Raw genomic sequence first — 26,096 nt, 5'->3', positions numbered from 1 at the left:
CACAACTAATAGCATCATATGAGCCACATTTCAGTGGCTACTGGAGTCAAGAAACTGCACCGCAGCAGAGTGAGCTAACGGGTAATCAGGCACACATCTGTAATTCTGAGCTCAGCTTCTCAGCTTGTTTTTGCCATAAATAATCAAAGAGCTAAAAGAAAACATGAGGTCTTCCCTGTCATTGGAAAGAAACCTTGATCCCATATGGGCTTCGCTATAAGATGGCAGAGTCACACATTGCAGGAGTACTAACTAAAAAAGAGTTATCTAAACAAGTTTCTCAAAGGCATTTAGAGCCACCTCTAAAGATATATAGAATGGCATCAGGTAGTAATAAATGTAGGTAAGCAGAGGCAGGACAGAGGCACTCAGAGTAGATTCACCTTGTCGTGGTTGAACCCCAGCCAGCAACTAAACACCACGCAGCCGCTCACTCACTCCCCCCCACCCAGTGGGATGGGGGAGAAAATCGGGAAAAGAAGCAAAACCCGTGGGTTGAGATAAGAACGGTTTAATAGAACAGAAAAGAAGAAACTAATAATGATAATGATAACACTAATAAAATGACAACAGCAATAATGAAAGGATTGGAATGTACAAATGATACGCAGTGCAATTGCTCACCACCCGCCGACCGACACCCAGCCAGTCCCCCGAGCGGCGAATCCCTGCCCCCCACTTCCCCGTTTCTGTACTGGATGGGCCGTCACATGGTATGGAATACACCGTTGGCCAGTTTGGGTCAGGTGCCCTGGCTGTGTCCTGTGCCAACTTCTTGTGCCCCTCCAGCTTTCTCACTGGCTGGGCATGAGAAGCTGAAAAATCCTTGACATTAGTCTAAACACTACTGAGCAACAACTGAAAACATCAGTGTTATCAACATTCTTCGCTCTGAACTCAAAACATAGCACTGTACCAGCTACTAGGAAGACAGTTAACTCTATCCCAGCTGAAACCAGGACAACCTCTTCAAAGTAGTACTGCCCTTACTTTGTTGATGTGCACAGGAAGATCTGCCTGCTCTTCTCTGTCATCCCCATTGCTGTTTTGAGACAGCGAGTCTCGACTTGGAGAACGGGAAACAGAGAAAGACTCCAACTGACGCAAATCAAGCATGGATTTCACAGTCATCTCTATGTTGCTAGTTGGCTGGGACCAGCGCCCACGTTGCCGGGGCATCTTGCTCATTGGTGCCTCTGAGCGTTGGATTGCTGCTATCTCTTTGGCCTGAAGGAAATTGAAAAAAGATAGGGACTGAGTTCTGCTGATGGAAAAACAGGAAAGAAAACACAAGACCCACAGAAAAACACGATTATTTCCATCTCCATAAAAGCCTCAAAGCTGTCTGTAAGACAGCTTAAAATTCCTCCCTTAATCATAAAGCATCATGTAAAGATGATACTTTTGTTGCTGCTTCTTACATAATTGAACATTTAAATGCCTCACTCAGATCCAAGTATATGATCAGCTTCAGCACCACATGAGATTCAGGCCAGAAATGAAGGGGCAAAAGCATAACATCTGATGGAAAGACACTGATGTAAAAAGTGAAACTGCCTCTTAAACTAGGCTCTATTTTCCCATCCCCAAGTCATTCTTCACAGAGAGGCTTCTCAAAGGTTTCCCACTGCAGCTGCACCTTTCCCACCAGTGCAAATGAAGCTTTTAATCTCCATGGGAATTTCTTTTCCAGTTTCCCTAGGACAAGAAATACAATTTGAAGGTTTAGTAACTCACCCTCCTCATTTCCCAATGGGAAAGGCTTCTTGAAAGGGTAAGGTCTGGATCTGGAAAGGGAAAAAGATATATACCTAGTTGACATCCTTGGCCAGTAGTCCAGCTTTTTAAAGACCTCTTATCTCATCTTTCCTCAAAGGCAGCATTCCTACACCTTTTGAACCAGCAGACCACTGCCAACACATGCTTTCCCATAGAGTACCAAATCATTGTATCAAAATCTTAATGGAGACATACTGCTTTATATAAGATTTTCACTGACTCAGCAGACCCATTGCAGAACACTTGCCACAGTGCAGTGGGCTACCAACGGCTTGGGAAAAAACCCTGCTCTAATACACTGTAGCATCTGTGGTAAAAATACCTCAAATTAGTAATGGTAATCTCTACTGTAAGTTTTATCAGACATCTCTAGAATTCTCTGTGAGATCTCTTTTGGCTTCTGTGGACATCTAATAGCTTGTAGACCCAAGCCCAGGACATTAATTCAAAATTTGTTTGGCCAGTTGGAACTAGCAATTTAACAACTGAATTTTTAATGAGAGAACTCTGAAATGTACCCGTCTTCAGATGCAGGAATGCGCAACTCCACATTACCATTGATGTCGATCCATCTGTTTCTGTCTTGGTCTTTCTCTTTCTCCCCATATCTTGTTATCCCTAAGTCAGTGTCTCTCATCTTCTCCCCACTTCACATTCCTACCATTTTTCCTCCATCTCTGCCCATGCTCCTCTCCCATTTATACCTGAGTCTCTCTCAGTGTTGCAGTTGGACTGAATATGGAAAGACTGCAGCCCACGTAACTCATCTTCATCATTCCCTTCGTCTTCACCATCCTTGTCGCTGTCTGATGAGAGTGCAGGCACAGAGGACAGGGCAGAGATGGACTCGTGCCTGAGAGGCAGGAATTGGAAGGAGTATTATGGTCTATCTCAAGAATTGCCCACCATTTCAATCCTTACACCAGGCAGTTCTCCACCTTATCTCCATTCACACTCAGCAGGCTGCCTCAACTCTCCCAAACAGCCCTCGCTCTAGCAAAACCCATCTCTGAGAAAAAGGGTAAGTCAAACCCTGCACAAAGGTGTGTAAAGCCTTCCACAGCAATTGCCTCATACGTGTGGAAGGATGACAGAAATCAGAACAGAAGTAAACGAGTCTGAGAAAGTCAAGTGGAATGAAACTTGGCCTTCCATTTCAGACCCCGCCAATTGATAAGGTCAAGATGGTAGAGCATATTCGAAAGGCAAATATTTTTCCCACCCTTAGGCATTTCCTCTCTGGAACTGTTTTACACATCAAAAATGTCACAGAAATACTCCCTGTTTGACGGCAATTGGGTATATGGCAAATTATCACATAAGAGACAGGTTCATATCAAGGACTGCACCACGCAGATCCTGAAGGCACAGCCCACACACCGTAAGAGCACCGTGCTGCCTTTTTTAGCCTTCAGGCACAAGGAATAATGTAAAACATATTTGGGGCAGATCTTTAATCAAAGTACATCAGACAAGTGTTCCCACACAAACCTCAGAGGCACTCCCAGCATAGAATTCCCCAATACCAATCAAGGACGCTTACATCAAACTCTTTCTTCTCCTCTTCTCCTTCCTCCCCTCACCCCTTCAGTCAACAGAACCAAATGAACTAACCCACTTTGGACAATAATTGAACAAATGAAGAATCCCTAACAAATAAATTTGAGTAGCGCCCACTCCATGGCCTTGAGCTAGAGTGCCAAACTCATCATTAGTGACATTTATAGGATATCACTAGTGGGCGTTGAGTGCCAAGCATTATTCATGAAATAAAAATAGCTCATCCACCAAATACAGAGCAGCCTGGCAAGGGACCAACTTCGCCTGCAGCTGACAGATAGCAGGCTGTATTGAAACATGGTAAGAAGTAGCTAAGGTATTTTAATCTTTTCTCTTCCCATATAGTGGCAGAACATTTATTTCCATTTTATTAGGAGTGGCTGAGCAAGAACTACCCAACCCTTTCAGATGAGCTTTGAGGTGTTCTGGCAAAAAGAAGAGTGAAACTGACTGTGGTCTGCAGAGTCCTCCAGTGAAACAGTTTCATGTTGACTGTCTTCATCTACTTTCGACATTTTTCAATCTCTTCATCTTTTTGACTGTCTCCTTGTGCGTCCACCTTGTCACTCTCAAGTTCTTCTGTCTAAGCAGGTATCTCAACAAAGTTCAAGCACTACAGTATGTTTGATGTTATGCCATATTTCATACTATGAGGTATCTATATATGGTAGGCAATATTAACTTTGTATCAGTAACTTTGATAGCATCCTTCTGCTTGTAATCATCATGGTTAGTTGAGAAGTTTATTGAGGAAGAAGGCCTGGATTATTAGACATTTCAACATCTAACTTGTTGAATACCTCACTATGATGAGGTGATATGACGAGGCAAGGTTATGTGTTAGCTAAACTCCTGCATGTACTGTCATTGGTGTAAATGGAGAAGGGAGGATTGCTATCAATGTGTTTTATGCTACAAATAAAGATGGCCTCAGTCCATCAAATGATGACTGACAAAATTAGTAAGGGGGGAAAAGGTATGTTCCAATATCATCAAAGGGGCTGAGTAAGAGAATGCAAAACATATTTTGGAAGTCAGATGGGAGTCTTTTCATACCTCACAGGAAGTGCCAAACAAATTATGAAGTCACGTGAGTTTGATACAATTGTAAGGTTATCTTGCATTATCCCAGCAAAAATTCATGCTCCCCTTCCACATTCTCCTTTTTACAACTCAAATATGCTTTTCAGACCCAGTCCTGTGACTTGAAAGGAGATAACTGAATGGGGTTTTCAAAAGGATCTTAGGCCCCCTGACTTGAAACTGAGATACTCCTGAAAATGAAATCTAGGTTTATAAGGTCTTGAGTGTTTTAACTGTTGTGCTTGCCCAAGTTAATCCATCAATTCGGACTTCACTACTTCCTCCTTTCTTTCCCTGCCTTCTTCTATGTACTTTGGATTTTATTCTAAGCCCCTCTGTTGCGCACATCTCTTCAACACTCTTCCTCAGTTCTTGTTCATGCTTAGATGGAAGTCAGAGTAACATAGGGTGAGGTTTCAAGCATGAGAGCTGCTTCCAAATAAGGACCACACTAGAGCATTTTGAAAGCAAAGGAGTAAGACTTCTGGGTTTTCCTGAATTCCTGCTGAGAGCAGGTTCAGCCAAACGCCAACAAAGCATCATTATACCAGAATGAATGTTTCAGAGTAGCTATTCCAGAATAGCATATACAGACATGTCCAATTCTCATGATACATGTGACTCACTTAGAGCAAGGATTTTAATTGTCCTTGATCTTGTCTTCTTCCTTGGCTGAGGTACTGTCCCATTCTAGCACCGTGCCTGGATCTTGCTCTGTACGGATGGGCAGAGTCAGTTGCACTTCAGCTCCTAGTTTCTGAAGTGTCTGCCAGGATGGGATCAATGGCAGGGAAGGACCTTCAGTTAGAAAGTCTTCAGGACACATATATAGACTTAAAAGTGCCATATGTCTTTATGGAGCTCTAGTATTAAGACATCTGATATTAGGTACTCTGTATTCTTTTGCATGTCCTGAATGCAACTCTTCTTTCTTTTCTTAAAACAAAACAGACAAGAATGGCAACTATCCATTTAAAGAGGTATTTTGTCAGCGTTCCCACTCTGATCTTGTGCTACTTAAACCCCCAGCTTTAGGGGCATATTTAAGAAACTGTAATATCCTATGTGGTAGGGATCACTAGCAGATTGCCCTGCCCCCTGCCCAAATGTCTAAGGGTTTTAAAAAGAAAGTTACCCTGCTTTTCCCCACAGAAAGGTCACAGTGCTGCCGACTTCAATTTCCCTGGTGTTATAATTGCAGTAGTTCAGCACAGACCCAGGCACCACTTCTGATCTGGCATCAAAAGCCTGCCCCATTCTGAGCCCTAGAAACCACACAGCTTTCCTGGACTGGACTAAAGGCTCACTGAGAGTTTGATAAGGAGCTCTTTCCAAATATATCTGATGGCACACAGTACTTCTTCAGCATACATATATGTTTCAGACAACTTAATTTGGATAACATTTCTTTCTCCTGCTATTTATACTAGAGCTTCAATGAAAGTCACAGGAAAAAGTGACTTTTAAAATTGAAATAAAAAAATATAAATACTCAGCTAAAACATTACTATAAGCCCTGCAAACATTCCACAGTAAAATCAATTTAAAACTTCCCTTCCAAAAATTTGAGAGAAGCTTTTCTAAACAATAAATGCATGCTTAGATCAAAATCAAAACCTTATTAAAAGGCCTTTACATGGTTCCCTCTCTGAAAATATAAATGCCTCAAAACCAAAATGTACCAGCAATATCAGCCGAGTACAAGTTCTATTATTCTGAACAATCAAAGCTCCTCATGTTCAGCAGATGAGAGAAAAGCACACATCTGCAATTATCACAACCAGAGGCAGAACTGAAAAGCTCTCAGGGGCACAATGGAGAACTGTGGGTCATACAGGCCGGATTAGTTCCAAAATAATCCAATGTCCCATAAAGGTGAGTCAGAGAAATCCTTTAGAGGAGAAACTTTAGTCCTTCTAGAAGTTTTTGGAGGGACTGAAAAGGCTGGGATTCTTCAGTTTGGAGAGAAGGTTGGATGGAGAGAGGTTATGATAAAGGTTTACAAAACCATGGGGACTACAGTTAGCTGGATGCAGAATGACAGTTCACCAAAGCTCACAATATTCAGAAGCAGGGAGCTTTCAACAGAAGTAGCGGGAGTGTGGTTTAACACAGACAAAAAAAGCCCTTCTTTCCACAGAGAGCAGTGAACTCCAGGAACTTGTCACCAAAGGAGGGTGCAGAGGGAGACAATATTATGAAGTTCAAAAAGGATTTATACAAACTTAGTGGACAATGGGTCCATGACCAAATACTAAAGGGAACAGGTAGAGATGTACCTCCTAACATCCCTGATATAACAATTGAGGATGAGGCAAATGGACCACAAAGGTTCATATAGCAAGGCTCACACAGTGTCTCACTAAATAGCATCTTCCATTGCCACTGTCACAGGCAGAATACTGGGCTTCATGGAGCACTGGTTTGACCCAGAAAGGCATCTTCTGTGTGTTTACATGCCAGATGTTATTGACCTGGACCAATCCCTGCCCTGCCAGTCACAGCTGGATAGAGACAGCACTGTCCTGATTTGGAAATCTTCAGCTCCCCACTGCCTCCTCAAGTCAGTTTTGTTTCCTCAGGATTATTTCCATTATTTATCCTGTCAAACACTCATACTATGGCACTAGCAGAATGCACTACTTCCCCCACCAAATTCTAGCAATACTGTTCTAGAGAAAATCTACTAGAACAAATGACATATCACCATGCAGGGAGCTTTTTTATACTACTGTGAGTCCTTTTGAGACAACAGTTCTACACCACAAGGTGCAACCCAACTCTCCACTGCGACATACACAGACAGACTTTGGAAACACAGCCAGAACAGGTACAGGGCATCTAGAAAAACAGTCTTACTCAAGTTCATTAGTTTTCCTTCTCCCACCTCAGTAATGCTGGTCCAATAGGCTCTTCCTCCATATTCAGTCCCAATCCAAAATGCTCTGGAGTTATGTCTTTGCTGATCTCCAGTGACCACAGCGGTTGATCAAAACTGAAAACAAGCTTTCAAAGCTGACCAAACAAGTAGATTCCAGGCTTGCAAAGAGGTTACCAAACAAGTTTAATAAAGTTCTGGGCTTGGCGTGGCACTAACACCGCCTTCAGCAAGCGTCGGTGACGGAAACAAGTATCACCTAATGCGGAAGAGGACTGGGATTATCTGTCACAGGCTGAGCCTTGGTAGGGTAAGGCTGCAGCTGCTGGAATAATGGAGAGTCTGCTATAAAAAGCACATTGCTCGACAGCTCCAGAATTTTGGCTAGAAAAAAGGCTTCCTGAGTTCTCCCAGCATCATTACTGAAAGCATTTATTAGACAAGACTTGTTTCAAGAATGAGCAGATCAAGACTTTTCCAAATGAAACTATGCAGACAGACTTGTTTCAACATTACTTGCTCCCAAAGGGAGTGGGAAGGTCTTTGTGATACTCAACACAACAACCAGTGTGGTAAGTCTTCCAGTGCTTTGGCACTTTTATATCTAGAACTCAATCCGTAGTTATTTGAAGGAGCAAAATTGTGGCACATAGCATCAAAAATCTGTGTTTATCTTTTTTTCTCCACTTTGATCCCATATCAACTCAGTCAGGACTCTCTCCTGCATTGCTTACAGTCAAATTAGTCTCAGCTACTTACTAACTACAGAGAAACCAAATACATTACACTAAAAATCCATAATCCCCTGTCACTCTTGTTCTGTTTAAAAACAGGGTCTGTGTTTAAGCACCACTTTTTAAAGAAAGGTCACCAGATAAATTTAGATCTATTCAGTTTGTAGGCTGTGGTAGTTTGTTTTTAGATATGTTGTTTACCGAGTAAAAAATAATAATATGATTCAGCTGCCAAGAACTTTTCCCATGGAAATGATTTTTATATTTATTATTTATATTACAATTATTTTTAGGTGACCTTTTTCAAAGCCTCCAGAAAATAGTTATGATCAATATGGCAAACTCATACAGCTCACAGGTATACTTCAGTACTAACACTGCAGAAAACAGCAGTTAAATTGCATTCAGCCTAGATCCAGAGAACTTTATTCATGAAGGAGCAAGGCTTCCCTGGTGGGATGCTGCGTACCAGCCTCAGTGTTGCTAGGTAAACTGCTTATTAAAGCTTCTGACCACATCATTAAACTAAATGAAGACACAAGGGGCATTGCATACACATTGCAATCAGTGAAGCAACACTAAGCAAGTCTGTCTGGAAAATCACAGTCAGGCTTCTATATCCGAAGAAGGGGGGCACAGAAACCATGGCAAATCCAACAGGAGAATAAGAGAAATTTGGGAAGACACTATCAGTGAAGACAGCAGAAACCTTACAGTTGACTCCCAGTGCCACACTTTTCACATTAAACCCTACAAAGCCAGCCACCTCTTCTCAGTCTACTCTGCTCACCTCATGAGTCCAGCTGTCTTGTGTGGAGGAGACTTTTCTGCCTGCTTCCCTCTCTGCTTCATGTCAGACAGTCGCTGCCGCATGTTGATGGTCATCTCTGAGCTCAGACGCCAGATAAAGATACAGCTGAAAGAGGGAAAGGCGAGGCTGGGGTCAAGTCTCCATTCAGTTTATTGACATTATCAATTTCCACTGCAGAGACAAACAAGAGCCCTTCTGTGGCAGGGAGAGACACACGCAGAAACAGCTCCACAGAAACTCAATCCCGTCACAAGCCTCATAACAAAAGGGTAAAACCTGCTTGGCAAAGACTCCCTGTGGGCAAGAGCAACTGCAGAGGTATTTGCACAGACTCATCTCTGATCCTATACCTTTATTTGACAATCTGACCAGCTGCTGAAGGAAATGCCATAACAAGTCCCTCCACGGTCAGCAGGATAAGTAGAGCCTACAGATGTCCTTTGCATCCTCTAACAGTGGCTAAGCCTCAGCCTCTGATTGCAACTACTCCCATGGGCAAGGCCTTCCTAATGCCTGCCATCCCATGGAGTCTCCGTGGTATAATAACTGTTAAGCTTATGTGGCAGTACTTTTTGCAGTCAGGGTGCTTGTAATATTTTACTTGAACTCCCTCCAGGAAACTTCTAAGGAATTTGATTGAATTTGGTCAATGGATTCAAAAGCATTTGAGAGAGGGAAACAAACAGTGTGATCTCATTGGTCTCATTTTCTTCAGAAATCTGGCTAAAAAAAAAAAAAAATTCCTCATCACTCACAGTATTCCTTATGAGAATACTGTATCTCATCTTCAGCTACTAGAAAGTAAAATCACCAGCATTTTCTTTGAAATTTAACCTCAGTGCTAACTAATTCTTTTCATCTCACCCATCTTTCCTGTCTAGCTGGTATACTTAGACTGATGTAGAAACAGAGGTGGTGCTTTTGCTATCACTTATAGAATCCTGCACCCTACTTTGGAATCCAAAGAGGATTTAATCCAGTTCTTCAAGACCCATCAGTGCCACCATACTCATGGGTACCCCAATTCATGAAGGAGTTTTCAACGAGGGGCTTTGCCCTCTTCCTTGCTGGTCTCTAAAAATTCATTTGCTCTGCCATTTTGAACAATAACCATGAACTTTGGTCTCTCTGACCTGAGGCAAATGCCAAGAGCACCAGGTTCCTGAGTGCCTGCATCTTCTCCATTTTTTAACTCTCATGAGAAGACATTATAAAAGTTTTTTATTTCCATACCACACAAAAAGAAAACAGAAACCCCACTTTGCAGCCTGTGGAGATTGTAATGAAAAACTAAAAATTCCCTTCTTGCCCCCAGTGCCACTCCCTTTGTGACAAAGCTCTGGAGCTACTAAAGTCACACACAGATGCTTCCCATCAACAGTGAACACACTGTCATCCTCCCGCCCCAGATTTTCAGCCAGGAGAACGTGGTGAGGCACTACATCTGGAAACTATGGCAACCCAGGGCAGCCAGCTGCTTCCCCTCAAGCAGCAGCTCCCTCAAATGTAACTGCAACCATAATCTACTGCTGAGAAAAATACTGAAAAGCAGGAAACAAACTTCAGAAAGCAAATCTGGCTTGTTCATTTATCCCACCCCCACAGCTATCAAACCTAGAGATAAGCAGCAAACAGTATGAACTTGAAAATACATTAGCATTCAACACAAAGCTCTACAGAAGCATACTCCCACCTACCCCTTTTGCTCCTTTTTTTTCCCCTTGCAGTACTTTTCTCACATGGGTCTCCCAGTCCTTGTGCCCTTCCACATCACCATTTTTCTTTCTATTCTCAGTTTTATTCTTTGCACATGCTGCTGTGTATGAACAGACTATTTTCCCTGTTCTCCTTTGAAAAACATGCTTTCTCATCTCCTTACAGCAAAGATCTTCGTTAATCCTTTCCACACTTCTCATCCACCTCCTCCACACCCTTAGTGAAGAAAATTACCTTTTCGCTCATGGTAATAGTCAACAAGGGAACGCTGCACTAAATTACAAGGATCACTGGGGACCTCAAACCTTCCATGTTCCTGGAATTTATCAGAAATCCACAACAAAAGGACTCTCTTTTCTGCAACTTTTCCCCTAATCTATTTACACACATGAAAGGTAAAGAAAGAGGAAAACTAAATTATTTACTTTTTACTGACAGACAGAAATAACCAATTGATGCGATTTAAGGTGATATATTGTATGTTCTGTAACAATACACCCACTAAGACTCTTTTTCTGGTTCAACTGTGTTTTATTAATAGAAAAGAGAAAGAAAGAGAGAGAATCTGTGTTGCTGTGGCCTTGAAATAGCACTCCAGGAACCATCTTCCTCAAAGGAAAAAATTTATTTGGTTCAGCCGATTTAAGCATTCACTGATTCCAGAAGTAGTGGGTTCACTCACCTCTACAATCATCATATTAGGCATATATTCTCCTTTTCCCCGTGGGCTCAGTCTGGTGATTACTTAAACTTTTGGTGAGCTGATTTAGCTCACTAAATCAGCAGAAAACTCAGCTGGGGAGGTGCTGATGTAGTGACCTGAATCAGCTTAATGAGGGGTCAGCGCACCGCAGCTGATTTAGGGGAGTGGGGAAGAGGACTGTACGGACAGGAGCAAAGAGTGGGGACAGGCCTGTCCCTCTTGCTGCTAGACAGGCTCATTCACCTGGTGAAACCTCACCAACAGAAGTACTGTAAGACAAAGTTTTGGCACCACTGGTCAGAATATCAAAAGCTGCCTTACATTACAGACCTGAAGGCTGGTAAGGCAACAAGCCACATCCCTGTCTCCTTTCCAGCAGGGAATAGTACCTACTCTCAGAAAACCACAAAGTAAGTACTTCACATGGGCGTCTCATTCCATGGAAGGATAATATAAGCTCTGTGAGCTTTGCCAACAACACACATTTAGGATTCAGAAAGCTCTGAGGTTTATTTGGAATTCATAAAACATCCCTCATTTAAAAAAAAACATTCTACCTTCCTTCAGGACACACATTAAATCCAGTGTGAGATAGCATGAGCTGATATCACAGACAAGCAAACCCCTCTTACCTGTCACCAGAAACAGAGATCAGATGTTTGCAGTCATTACTGAATTTCATCCCGGTTACAATCTCTGTGTGAAATAAAGCACAAGAAAAAAAAAAAAACCTTCCCTGAATTATTCCAATGGGCAGAAGAGATCATTAGCCAAATAGCCTATCTGTGCTCAGTAACTCAAATTCTGATTAAAGCCAACACACTTCACAGATCAATATGCCCCCATTACCATAACCATTTAACAAAGAATCTAGGCTTGACATGGAAAGGGTAGCCCACAGCAAAATGAGCATGAAGACCGAAAGTCTCTTTTTACCTATAACAGAATAGACCCTCCATGGTAGGAGCTGAGGGTATATCATAATGAAACTTAATATACACTGAAAAAACACAGACTACCTTATAGGCTATTAGAAAACCTGTGTAAACAAATACATGGCCTGACAAGCGTGTGTGTGCTTGTGTTTTGCAATGCAAAATGCAGTCTGAAAAAAGTTGAAACTGCAATGAAATAAGCTATGACAACTTCATCCAACTGTAACCTACTCCAAAATACCCATTGGGTAAACTTTGGTGGGAAGGAACCTTCAGAAAGCTCTGACAAGTCTCAGACCCTACTATATAGTCATCAGCAGAAAAAATGCATTTTCAGAAGTTCACATGCCTTACCTGAATGTCCATACATGGTTGCAACACACTCGCCAGAATAGAAATCGAAGATGGAGAGGTTCTTGTCAGAACAACTGGTTGCAATATAAAGACCAGAGGGATCCGTTTGCACCTGGTTTAGGAGATAAGAGGTGGAAAGACCTGGTGAGAAAGTGCCTTCGGACTGCATGAAAATGGTCCAGAATACCCAAGACAGTCATAGTAGTTAACAGAATAAAATGCAAGTAGCTCCTACAGGACTCCAAATGAGTACCAGGCTATCCAGCATCCTGGGACAAATCTCCAACCTGACTAAACTGTTAAAACTATCTCCAACCTAATCAGAGACTAAAGGTGCTTACACTAAATGCCTTCATGATTGTGAAGGCACCACCACCAATGGACAGACTTATACCTCTCCTACCTCCTTCTAACCACCGGGGTCTTACTTTCTTCTATTTTAAGATCAAAACAAAACAAACAAACAAAAAACCACACACAGATGCCAACCTCCCCCTCCCCTCCCCCCCCCAAAATAATCAGAACTGACAGAGTTAAGTGAAATATTAAGACTCCAATCTTGAGGAGAGAAACCAAAAAAGAACTCAACACTGCTAAGAAATTGTCTTTGATAATGATGCTGTCAAATCTCCAGCATTTGCAACTCCCATTTTGGGGGGTTGTTTTTTTTTTCTTTTTCATATACACCCATTTGTTTTTTTATTTGGATCAAATATAAAACTCCCTCCAAATGCCTCTAGGTTTAAGGCAGCACTACACAGCAAATACAGCTGCTATCACCAAATGTCCTGCTTTGTCTTTTGTAGAACTTTAAGGAACTGAGAGTGAAAACGTCTGGTTTTTGACGGAGACAGGGTATTTAAATAATGATAACTTTTTTTGGTTATGTTTATTTTGTTGCTGTATCTTTTGCTTCCAATGTCACTGTTTGGGTTCTACTTGTTAAACCGCAATGTATATTATGATCTCCGAATAACATGCCAAGACAGTTTAAATTCCAGAGACAATCATAATCCCTTGGTTACATAATTGTCCTAAAAATGAACAAAGCAACATTAAAAATAATTGAGATTCCCCACTTGAACTACACATGAAAAAAAAAACCCCAAACATAAAGGATATTAAAAACAAAAAATCCAGCTCCCAGCAACATTTCATGGTTTGTGGTCTGAGAAAGACATAATCAAGCACCTGAGCTTACCAGCAATAAAGTGTAGCATCAATTTTTCATTTTCATTACTCTGGCTTATAAAAAACTTTGTAGGAATCATAATAGGCAAAGAGAAAGAGAACTTATCTTTCTCTGTAAAACAGACGAGGTGACACTGAACAAAGCTCTTTGCTTTCCTCTCCCTTTTTACCCAGTTATTTCAACATATCAATAATAGAATAGACTATTTCAGTTGGAAGGGACCTACAACAATCATCTAGTCCAATTGCCTGACCAATTCAGGGCTGACTAAGTTAAAACATGTTATTAAGGGCATTATCCAAATGCCTCTTAAACACCGACAGGCTTGGGACATCGACCACCTCTCTAGAAAGCCTGTTCCAGTGTTTGACCACCCTCTTGGTAAAGAAATGCTTCCTAATGTCCAGTCTAAACCTCCCCTGGCGCAGCTCTGAACTGTTCCCACATGTCCTGTCACTGAATACCAGGGAGAAGCGATCAACACCTCCCTCTCCACTTCGCCTCCTCAGGAAGGTGTAGAAAGCAATGAGGTCGCCCCTCAGCCTCCTTTTCTCCAAACTAGACAAGCCCAAAGTCCTCAGCCACTCCTCATAGGACACGCCACCCAGCCCTTAATAATAATACTGCTGGCCTGTGCAGCTGAACAGGAATATTTGGTTTAAAAAGTAGAAAAATTATCAGTGAAAACAAATACAATGAAGAAGCTTGTTTGGCAACTTGAGAGATATTTTGGTTGTATCAACTGGTCTTCCCTCTTTGAAGACAAGAATACAGTTCTTCCACATCCCGAAGTGCTGTCATCGCTCTTAACACTGAATCTTGAACGCACCTGGTTTACCAGGGGAAACCCAGGGAAGTGGCAGAAGCAGGCATGCTACCCTACCCCAAGGCCTAGATGCACTCAGCAGGTGGGAAACAAGAACAGACTCTCTCTAAGCACTACCAGGCTTGTCCAGCACTCCAAGACACAAAGAATATGGGCTTTTCAGGGCAGATGCTACTTAAGTTCATCAACTCTTAATGAGTTTCACTTGTATTTGCCCTCCGGAAACCACAAATTTCTCAAACACTGATCAACAGGCAGCTCCACCTTAAAAAGCCTAACAAAAGTAGTCAAGAAAGCCAGAATGAGCTCTCTAAAGCAGAAAGTAAAGGATTAAAGTAATGGACTAAATCATCTCCTGACAGATATTGGTGCAGTACTACTTGCTTTTACAACATGGGCCTGTGCCTCACTTCAGAAACAGGACAGAGAGAGGTGTTATACATCAACTTCATCATTCACTGACTTTTCCTGTTTTAGCCTGATGGAACTCAAATACATTACCAGCCCTTAAGGATGGAGGTAGGAGAAAGCAGCAGCAGGATAAGGGACAAAGTATGGATATGGAGCAAGCAAAAAAAAAAAAAAGTTACCGTGTTCAGATTTGTATTGCATTTTCTTAGCCCTGAGCTGCATTCAGAAGAGCTGGAAAAAAGGAAAAGGGAAGAAAGAAAGAAAACAGCTTACTTTGATGAGGGTTCCATCTTCACCTTGGGATCCTTTGTAAAGCTTCTTCTGCTTCCCACTGCTTATGTTGAAAACCCTGAGGGGGATGACATAAGACAACATCGCTCATTTTGCCCAGGTACTGCTCTGTGGATCTTGTCACCAGGATCCTTTTCTCTTTCTGTTCCTCGTTCCACATGAGATACAGGGAGCAGGGCAAAGCCACAGGAGGTGGAGAAATGACCTCTATGAACTATAACCACCAATCATTTAAATGGTTCAAGAACCTCAAAAGTAATGTAGAGGCCCAAGACTGGATGATGTAATATTAAGCAGACTATCTGAATTAAAATTGAGGCTTGATTCTCAAGCCAATAATCAAAACCAAGTATAGCATCATGGCACTGAAGGAGATCAAATGGGAGGGAGAAAACCTTGCCATGCCTTGTAATGGCTAATGGTTATGCAGCAGGAATGGCTCTTAATAAACTTCAGTCAGTCCTCCCTGCTATGAAAATACCTGTGGCTCCTTCATACTAAAGGAAAGGGTTAAGAGAGCAAGACCCTTTATTTACATTAGAATACAAAACGAAATTACATTCAGTAGTGGTATTTAGCTATGACCAAAACTCTTGGCCTCTCACCCAGATACAAGACGAGACATACAACTACAGAGTGTCTCCTTTGCTTTGAAGGTAGGAGCAAACAGATTGAAGAAATGGATAAAGAGGGAGCAGAGAATAGATTCCACTTGTCAAAGACAGTCACACCTAGCTCAGTTTTAGGTTCCTACAGTCCCAGATATTCCACAGGACCTCACAGCTTCTCACTAGACATACCTTTAAAAGCAAAAATTACCACAGCGCTGAAGTTCTTGCCCTACAGCTCAATGGTGTGCCAAGGAAGGCACACTTGCTTCCCCAATAGAAAGGCTTTGCTCTGCAGAGCAACCCAGCGAGAAGCCAAGAGTCCCATGGGCATTTGCATATATCCACAGCTTTTATCAGCGAGGGAAAAGGCAGAGTTCAACCTCACAGAGTGTTAGGTGAAGCCTCGGATCTGTCTGAAAATGCTGTGTCAAAGAACCTAGAGGAACAATGATGGAGATGGGGCTGCCTTCGCCAACTCATTTATTACTGCAAAAATATTTTCAAGACAAGAAGTAAACTAACCTGATGTTACGATCCTGGCATCCAATAGCTGCGTATTTCCAGCTGGGGTCCACATCCATGTCATATAGAGTGGTCTTCCTAACAATGTGATGTGTTCGGGTAAACTGAACCCCTTCTCCTGTCTAAGCATGTGGGTAAAGACTGTGTCAAAATCAAGTAGTTAACCCATTATTAAAAACTTCTAAATACAGATGAGTCTTCTCACATAGCCAGCACAAACCATCCCTTCCCACTAATCAGGTCTGGTGGGAGCAGCTGGGACTGGAGGCACAATGAACTCCCCTCCAGCCCGTACTCTTTCACCACTCCTCACAATAGCCCTGGCAGCAAAAGAAAAGCAGATATCCTAACAGTTCTCTACTTTGCATCTTGCTGAGAGAGGTCAGGCTGGGAGCAGCTGCATGCTTCACAGAACTAGTTCTCCAAATCTAATCTCTTGCACTGAGTCAGTGGGAGACACTGAGGCTGAAATAGCAACCAGCTCATACAGAAACTCTTAATCTCACTCTTTAAAGTAGTTCCTTTGTGGAGAGATTATTAAAAAACCTGCACAAAAAGCTGTAATAAGGTTACCTTCTGCGCAGTGCGGAAATAGATGCTCTTGTCTGCCCCACAGCTTATCATTCGCACTTTCCCATCATTGGCTGGAACAAAAAGGCAGGAGCCGATCAAAAGATAAACACACAGACACAAGGTGGAGGAAATGTTTCAATTTATACCACTGCTCATTTATTCCAGTCCTGATTAGCTAAGACTGACTCCTACCTAAGCAGCAGGATGCTGCAGCAAAACAGAAGCCCCTTCTCAGGGACAGCATTTGTTAACGCTCAGAGTGCATAAGGCCTTAATACAGAGGCTTTACACAACAGATTAGGATGTAATTCTGTCTTCTCCCTCAACAGTATGCTCACATGCTTATTCTCTATGTGCCACAGCACTCTGGCAATATGACAAGTTCACACTCAGTATGAGCTGAAAACAGGCAATAGGCACTTTTCAGTCCTCAAAGTCAGTCACATGTTTCTTGCTGCCCTTTCTTACTGCAGGGTCAGGCTTCCCTTCTTCTCTTAGCACTCTTTTGTAACCAATCTGCTCCTTCAGCAAAGCAACACCTGATAAAATTCCATATAATGAAAATGGATCCAATATCACACAAGTCCACTTGAACTGCACCCACTTAGAGCACGACTGCACTTAGCTCACAGACTAGCACAAAGGCCTTCGCTGCCAAGCCTTGAGTGCAGTTCCCTCATCTCCTAGGAGTTTAGCTGGCTGCATTCAAGGCCAGCTCACTGGTAAGACAGACCTGTCAGAGAAACTTTTGCCAGCCTTGGAGCTCCTTGAGGAAAACCTTGAAAAAGCCTCACAGCAGCTTCAGGGAGCCTCTGCTATGAAGCTTCAGCAAGGTCCCTTCACTTGGGAGCTACTTTCAAGCTGAGGTTCTCATCCTTGAATCCCAACTGAGCTACACTGCAGCAGCAGCAGCATTGCTGCCACACCTGTGCCTGGTCACATACCCTACTGATCTGAATCCTGACCCTAACCCATGGACTCAGCTTCCTGATTTGAACTTGAACCTGCCTTGCTGCTATGGGCTTGCCCGGCAGGCACTGAAATGTGGCTGACCCTGCTCACTGTCTCCAGACTGATCCTGACCATGAATTGCTGACCTGTCTTATCACTATGGATTTGTCTGGTGACCTGGACTACTGGCTGGATCTAGTTACTGTCACTGGACTTCATCTGTTCCACCTTGTTCAGGTACTGTGGGACTTTCCCATTGCCAGTTAGGCCACTACCTTTGCCTGCCTTCCTGCCACCCTTGGCTACTGGCTTTCCCTGGCAGAGCAGCCAACCCTTGTTGTTCCCCAACAATAACACAATACACCACACTGATGTCTGACCATCAGTAGTAACTGAGTGCTGGGGATGCAATGTGCTCCATTACCATAAATGCAAAGTCTTACGCTGGTTTGCAATGACAAATTTACTTGTGACTAGTTAAGCCCAAAATGGTTTTTGTGGGTTTGGGGATTTTTTTGGAGGATGACTGTTCCACAGTTCTCCTCACAAAGAATAGCGTGTAGCCACCTGACATCAGTTAAAGGGTGTAAATCATTACAAAATGCTGAGGACTTCAGTCATGGGTTTTTTGAGTGGGGAGGAAGAAGAGGAGAAATAAAACAAAAGGGAAAAGAAGGCAAGTATCATCATACGTCACCTTCTGTTAGGACTGCAGCTACAGAAGATGACAAAAAAGCAGCTGCAGATTCAGCCTGGCCTAACCCAGTGTTTAAGTAGTTAAAATTACTTTACAGCTACAATGGGACAACAGCAGTGCTCAAATCTAGCTTTGGAGGGAGGCTGCGATTCTCTACCTGCAAACTTCACAGCAGTGATGGAAGAAGAATGTTCATCCAGAGTCTGCTGCAGGCTGTAGTCCTTTCCAGCATCCAAGACATGAATCAATCTATCCCGACTGGCAGAGGCTAAGAGCTTTAAGCCTGTCAGAAAGTTAAAAAGAGTGCAAGACCATTACTAAAAAGTCATTTGCTCTTCCAGTCACTATTTTAAAACAGCTTCTCAAGTCATCTTAGGGACAAAACATACTGTAGCTAACTGCATGGATGGACACAAAGGAACGCCCCTGGATTTCACACTATAACAACAGATAGAACAAGTTGCAATCTCAACCTACTATATTGCAAGGAAAAGTATAAGAAAGAAGCCTTTTTTGAAGTCTAGCTCAACTGGCCCAATGCTACAAGTCTGCTCTGAAATCCAGAAGTAGCTCACCACTGAAAGTTCTGATGTACCATGGCTGGACATTCTGACTTGTTCAACACTACATTCATATGCAAAAGAAGAAGCTCAACTGCATTTACCTGTGTCAGGTTTGGAGTACTCCAGACATAGGATCTCAGAGTCATGGGCTTCCACCTTCAGCATTTCCCTCAGAGACTGCAACTCATATATCCTAAGACACAACATGGCTGATTTCAGTATGTTTAATAAAATTAGCAAGACCTGGTTCTGATTGTCATGCCTGCGCAGCCCACAGCCTACGCAAGAAGCTCTATGGGATTACCTGAGAGTGCCTATTCTGTCCCCTGAGGCCAGGTGCTCCCCACTGGGACTCACACACACAGTGCGTATCCCCACCTTCGTATCCATCACTTGTGCATCAGCTTTGTCTGCACTTCCTGCTGAGTTGTAATCAGTGTCCAGAAGTACCTGAGTGTTGTCATCTACATAGATGATTTTCATCAAGTCCTGGGGATACAATACACCCAGAAATATTAACTGTTTACAAAATATTAAAGTGAAGCATCTGCCTTAGAAACTGGGCTCCTGGGCAACATATACACTTCATTGGCAGTAATGCTGTAATTGGTAGGATCTTTTAGCTAGGAGCAAGCACTCAGCCCCTTCATATTGTAGTATAAAAGTTTCACAGTTGTGTCTCACTATCACTCTTTGCAAAAGATTCCCCTTCAAGCTAGAAACTACCAGCATCTCTCACACAACAGACAAGGTCTGGGATTTGTGATTACAATGTAGCAGGGGACACAGCAGGAATCTGAAAGACTTCTAGGGTTCATCCAAGTCAACCCATGCCTTTTGAGAACTGACGGAAAAAGCAGGAGCTTTTTCCACCATGAGCAGATTGCTGAGAACGGGCAGGTCAGGGCTGCTGTGCCCATGGATCTTCCAACACAACTGAGAACGGAAGCAAATATCCATATGTAATCACTGTTCTGTATGAGTATCCTCCCTCTTATATAGATGAAATGAGTGTAAACTGTTTCTCATTCAATTCTCCCAAACCTCTGCCTCATTTAATGCACCTTTTCTAAACAAATCTTAGAGTGGTTACACATTACAGAGATGGAGAAAAAGAGAACCAGCTCTCCTGAAGCACATGGTATGAGCCATTTTGGAAGAGACTAAGCTTGGCAAATCCTTGGGTGGTTTATGGAAAAAGCAATAGTCCCCAGGACCATTTCAGACAAACTGTCTTTCCACCTCATACTCCCTTCATGTTTCTTCAGGTTCATAGATTTTACCAGATTTGTTCTCTCTTTACAGAGAAGCTTGTGTTGACTTAGAGATCCAAAGAACTTTGGGCCTTAACTTGGGAATACCTGTGCATGAGGAAAAGCAACCCCAAGGGCAAGGAGGTGATCAAAACCTAGGATCTTACATTGCTGAGGATGTTGCGGTGCAGGGCTGTGCCATGAATGTTGGAGCTCTCAGTGTTCCACAGACGAATGGTGTTGTCAGATGAGCAGGTGATGAAGGAACCAGGGGGGAGGCATGACTGATTGTTGTCCTTCACCTCTGGATACATCTAAGGGCAGGTAAAAATCAACGCCTGAATGAGACTGCCTGGCACCTGGCATCCTAGACACTGGTAGCAAGTTTCAGAACGAAATGAGATAAAAGGGCTGTGCTCTCTGTTTTGTAAAGGTGAGAGCCAGCCAGTTCTCCTAATGAAAACCTGTTTGCAGACCAGAGCTTCGTATTCACTTCAAACAAATGCTCATTTCCCTGAACATAGAACATCTCCTTAAGAAGCGTGCAACTAGCCAGCATCCTTTGTTTCTAATAGTTCAAAGAGAGCACCTCAAAGAGCATGCAGCGACGACCATGCAACAACAACCTTGCACTGCTGTTTGCAATTTTCAACTACTACTGTCAATTTATAATCCAGAAGGAAATGGTGAGATGCAGTTAATAAATAATAACAAAAAGAGTCCTCAACCTCTTCCCACTTCCTTTCCACTTCCCTCTTTCCTGACCACTGTTGGACATATTTCAACATATTAGCAATTACATTGTTTCCTACACCTCCTTTCCTTCCCTCTGTCCCTCTGAGGGAAAGCCAACTAGACAGACTGGAAGATGATAGCCACTTGAGAGGCTAATTCTGGATGTCCTGGTAAATAGGTTAAGAAGGATCAGAGTTGAGATCTTATCACTTGTTTCATTCCTTTGACTTTGGAGCACCTGCTCACCACAGACCTCAAACAATTTTATTTGAGGTCAGCAGTAAACTCTTGTACATTTTGTGAAATGAGCCCCTGCATTCAGCTTTGTCCAGTTCTGCTCCTTCTCCCACCTCTCACCTTTCAATGGTGAGATTTTTTTTCCAGCAACAGACTGCATCTAATGCATTTGATCAGCCATTGCAGTGCAGCCAAAGAACTGTTCCCAGCTCCAACTCAAGCCCTGTAGCAACCACACTAACCACAGGAGGAAATTTGAGTCAATTCTTTCTCTCTACAGTAAGTGCCTGCATTCAAATTTGGCAGCTCTTCAGATGACTTCCTCAGCTGCAACTTGCAATCCAAAACTTGTGTCTGCAGACAACATACCTCAATATTCCACACGCAGGAAGAGTGGTACAAAGCGGAGTACACCTTGCCCACTTTCTTCGGGTCTTTGACATCCCACACATACAGGCTGTGGTCATTGTATACACAGGAAAGCCACTGGTTGGTGGGGTCAAAAGTCAAGGCAATCGTGTCTGGATACTTCGCATCAGCCATACCAGAGAAAAGACGACTGCACAAAGAGAGAACAACAGCCTGGTTAACTTGCGCTCTCTTGGAGTCAGAGCAAGGATGTGAAGCATGAGAGCTCAGATTCTCCCCCAGGGCACTGGCAAGGTGAACAATACACTGTGGCGTATATAGGCAGACAGAGTAGCTGGCTGGGAAGACCTGTCTCTTGAACAACCAGAGTCCCAAAAGAATCCTGAAAGTCCCATGGCAAAAGTCATTCTCCTTGCCATCCAACTCAGAGTCCCACCACAGACAGGCGACCGACTTTCCCTGAAGAAGGCCCAAACAGGACACTTGATCATCGCTGTGGATCATCATCATTTACCCTTACATATCTAGGTGGTAAAATCCAAGTCAAATAATCTCAAAACAAAGGGGAGGGGGAGGATCATCTTTTGGTGGGTACTATATTTTGTTTACTGATTGCAGGAACTGCTCTTTTGTGGGACCAAGCAGAAGAGTAAGTACTGCACTCAACAGACAGGAGCACACCAGCACAAGAGACAAAGGAACGATTCATTTCAGCGGCCGCTTGTCTGACATGCTTCCCTTCCACCCCTGCCCCACACACAGGCCAGCTTGGTGCTGCTCGCAGGAGCTCATGAGATGGGCACAGTCCTTTCGAGATAGGCAAGCTCTCTGATGCAAACTTAAAACCAGAGGAATTCTGCAGAACAAGATCACGCCTTGTGAACCCTGTATCTCCTCTAGAGGGGTCCTACTGCCATGCACGTAAAGAAGGAGCTTCTCTCTTGACCTGAGGTGAACACAGCCATCCCACAATGACGTTAATGATATTGAATAAGGTAATCATAGCCAGAGTGCCAGGGTGTTGAGAGCAGATAATTTAAAAGGACCGATGGAGATGCTGTGATGAGGGCCAAAGTGCATGTAGCACACCAGACAGTTGGAGTCCTGTTTCTGCAAGTGCACAGCTTTGAGGGCTAGAAGAGCGCAGCCCAGATCCTATAGAAAAATCAAGTCATTGATACAGTTGTGGGCAGTTCATTGTGGGCAACTGGCATCCCACAGAGAGACTCTGGCATGCATAGGAATATAAGGAGTCCTGTGTTTTCAAGCTTCTTTGGAAGTCATTAAAAAAAAAAATATATTGTTAAGATTGTAATCAGTGCTACAAATGCATGTTTAAGAATCACATTAATATTTCTGCTCAACTGATGCATGACAGCAGCAGAGAGTATTTTTAAAGGGTCCATGTATACAATTGCTTGACTTTAGCACTACCAGAAACTGGTAACATTTTAAATTGAGAGAGTTCCTTCTTCAGCTCCGTTACTGGAATATCATTATCTCCCACTGACCTTCTGGAGGGGGACTATACAGTGCACTGTTTAAACCTTTACCTCAAGTTCCGAAGAAAAGTTCAGAGAAAACCTGTTGACACATGAAAAAAACAAAACAAAACAAAACAAAAACCACAAAACCCATGAACCCAAAAAAAGAGTATGTATCTGTAGACATGGGAACTCCAGATATCCAGTGGAATGATGGCTGGTAGATTCATACACCTTTGGATTTCTTTCCCCACTAGTGACAGAAGTGAAAGAGGGCAACAGAAGAAGATTGGGAAAGCCTCCAACCAGGACTGGCAAACAGCAACACATGAAGCGTTTTCTCTAGCATAAGCCTCCGCAAGCTGGCAGACAGAACTGTATGGAAATCACATTACCCACCTCAGAAGGTGAGAAACAGAGAGCCAAGGAAGAAGATACTGGAGCAAGGAAAACAAGACAACAGAATGCACAAGATTGAGGAAGGAGAAAGACTACAGACAATAGTAGATTTGGGTCTATAAAAGATTGCAAGGAAGCCTTTGAAAAAATGACCCATCAGAGCCTGGGCATCCCTCAGCAACATCATTATATTGCTACGGAGGAAAGTCTTCAGCCCTTACCCGTGATAAGCAAAGGATGTGCCATGGTACAGGAACAACTGGAGTGTGCCACAGCATCCTGTGCCCACTGCCTGCTTGCTCATAGCAACCAATTTCAAAAGGCCACCAGACCCGAACAATCCCAGGGAGATGAGGAGCAAGATATGCTGTGTAGTCCAGCGACCAGCTTTGGGCTGGTCACACAAGGCAAGGCTGCAACAACTCAGGGAGATCTGCAACAGGCTGCCAACTTTAATCCATAAAAAGAGCACACTCCAGATGGCAAAGGTCTGGGGAACAGTTCTAACCCCCCACAAGCCTCCCTTGCTCCCTTCCACCCTCTCCATGGTACCTGGCCTCAGTCACACTCGCGATGTCTGTTCCCAGGAAGTGTGGCTTCGGCAGCGTGGTGACAAAGTGAAGGTTCAAAGGGTTAAAAATGCGCACAGTGCCGTCAGCGCAGCCACAGAAGATGTAGTCATGATTCACAGAGATGCAGTTTGCCACAGTGGTCTGAGGAGAACACAGCACACAAGAAGGTGAATAAGCAATGCGCTCTCACTTCAAAGGTCACCCAACGCATGACAGGGAGAACAGCAAATTGACAGACAAAGGAGTCATGGTCGGAAGAGCTGAAGTGAAGTTGCGCCCTGGGAGTAAGGAAAAGCCTAAAAATCCATTTTTCCTTTCTGAAGAGTTTCCCAGCCAAGGTCCATTGCAGATTCCAAGTGGTTAAGGAGAGAGCCCAGTTCCTCTGTCACCCACTGTGGTGGGAGGTCAGCAGAGCTACACATTTGCTCCAGCTGAGTCTTACTCTGAACATGGTTTTTGTTCCTCTGTGACATTCAGCACCACTGGCAGGCAAGCAGCACCTCACCCTGTACTAGCATGCCAATACATTACCTGTCACAAGGCGATAAGAAAAGAAAAAAAATGGATTTTCTTCCCCTCCCATTGGGATCCATACAAATGGCAGAAAATGGTACAAAATGGAGTGTGGTGATAAGGGGACGGGTTCAATGCAAAATTTGTTTTCCAACTTACTGTGAAGCTGTCTGTATTCTGAGCGAGAGTGAAAGGCAGATTTTAGAGAGGAAAAGAAAGAAAAGAAGAGGCATTTCACTTGAGTGAAAGCATGGAAAGATTTTTCCCTTCATTTTAATACTCTAGATCCTTTCAGGTGGGCATCTTACATTCAATTGAAAGGAAAATAAGCTTGATCAAATTCTTAACTATGGGCCAACCTGGTGTTTAGAATAGCCAAACCAAATAGTACATTGGGAGCCTGCATTTGAGATGCACAAGCCAAGTAAGACAACACAGAGTGGGCAGAAATCAGAATCCTTCTAAAACTCATACTTATCCAGGCCAAGCCAGGAGGGACAACACAGGGATTGCCAAAGCTACGTAAGGACACTGCTTTGCCAGAAGAGCAATAGCTGTAATGCTGAGGCTTAAGAATGAAAGAGCCTCAATGATTAATAAAATCCCTTTGCCAAGACGCAACACTATTTTTGTCTGGCCTTCTAGACTAAGTCACAAAGTGGCAGAGGCCCAATGACTTTCACTGCTGGTGGTCAGCTTGCACTCCAAGTGCCCTTATTGTTTGTTGTCCCTGCTCTGCTTCAGCAGACACAAATATTGCAGGACAGGAGGACGTAAAACTCACCCTCAGCTCCACCCACTTGTCTAGCAGCCTTTTTTCATTGAATTCACAGAGCAGGCCTGAGGATGTGATACAAAAGGTGCTGTCAGCTTTTTTGCCCCTTCCACAAGCCACATCTGCAAAGAAGTTGTTCCTCAGTTCTCCAAGCAATCCCGAGCGACCTAGCAAGGGGACTGTGGCATTGACCTACCAATAAAAAACAGTTTGTTAGAAATAGAGTGTGGCACTCCAGGCAGGCAGACGTTTTTTAGAACATCGAGCCTTGAGCGCTGAAGTGCCTCAAAGAAAGAGAGCTGCAAACAGCCTACAAGGAGAGGTAGTGACATGTTTTACTTGCTGCAGACCCACTGGTTGCACAGTGTATTGGAATCATCAGTATTAGCATATCAGTGGAACAGAACACTATTAGTGCCACCAAAACTGCGCATCCAAACACATGACCCAGAGACAGCAGATCAATTACTGGAAGAACAACCCTTCCATGATCAATCTGTGATTTATACCAAATGCCAACGCAGGGTCCAAGCACGAAATAGGAACATCTGTTCATGAGTACCAGAAAA

General features: G+C 43.2%; 1 protein-coding gene across 8 annotated transcripts in view; it reads right to left on the bottom strand.

Annotated features, from left to right (window-relative positions):
* Positions 1-26,096, bottom strand: part of MAPKBP1 (mitogen-activated protein kinase binding protein 1) — a 108,759-nt gene that overhangs the window by 17,510 nt on the left and 65,153 nt on the right. For 7 of the 8 annotated variants that reach the window (XM_052782168.1, XM_052782169.1, XM_052782163.1 and 4 more), the window contains 17 exons: positions 25,537-25,719; positions 24,912-24,929; positions 24,220-24,380; positions 21,785-21,974; positions 20,611-20,757; positions 19,495-19,679; positions 19,292-19,383; positions 18,785-18,910; positions 16,980-17,050; positions 16,407-16,528; positions 15,256-15,331; positions 12,554-12,665; positions 11,897-11,960; positions 8,825-8,950; positions 2,484-2,632; positions 1,738-1,787; positions 991-1,227 (listed from right to left, as the gene is read on the bottom strand). In XM_052782168.1, coding sequence (XP_052638128.1) covers positions 991-1,227; positions 1,738-1,787; positions 2,484-2,632; positions 8,825-8,950; positions 11,897-11,960; positions 12,554-12,665; positions 15,256-15,331; positions 16,407-16,528; positions 16,980-17,050; positions 18,785-18,910; positions 19,292-19,383; positions 19,495-19,679; positions 20,611-20,757; positions 21,785-21,974; positions 24,220-24,380; positions 24,912-24,929; positions 25,537-25,719 — 2,109 coding nt within the window. The remainder of the gene's footprint in view (positions 1-990; positions 1,228-1,737; positions 1,788-2,483; positions 2,633-8,824; positions 8,951-11,896; positions 11,961-12,553; positions 12,666-15,255; positions 15,332-16,406; positions 16,529-16,979; positions 17,051-18,784; positions 18,911-19,291; positions 19,384-19,494; positions 19,680-20,610; positions 20,758-21,784; positions 21,975-24,219; positions 24,381-24,911; positions 24,930-25,536; positions 25,720-26,096) is intronic. The other variant, XM_052782165.1, reaches the window with a different exon arrangement.

The sequence above is a fragment of the Harpia harpyja genome, chromosome 3 (genome assembly GCF_026419915.1).
Source record: "Harpia harpyja isolate bHarHar1 chromosome 3, bHarHar1 primary haplotype, whole genome shotgun sequence".
Classification (NCBI taxonomy): domain Eukaryota; kingdom Metazoa; phylum Chordata; class Aves; order Accipitriformes; family Accipitridae; genus Harpia; species Harpia harpyja.
This window is presented reverse-complemented; position numbering and strand designations above follow the sequence as displayed.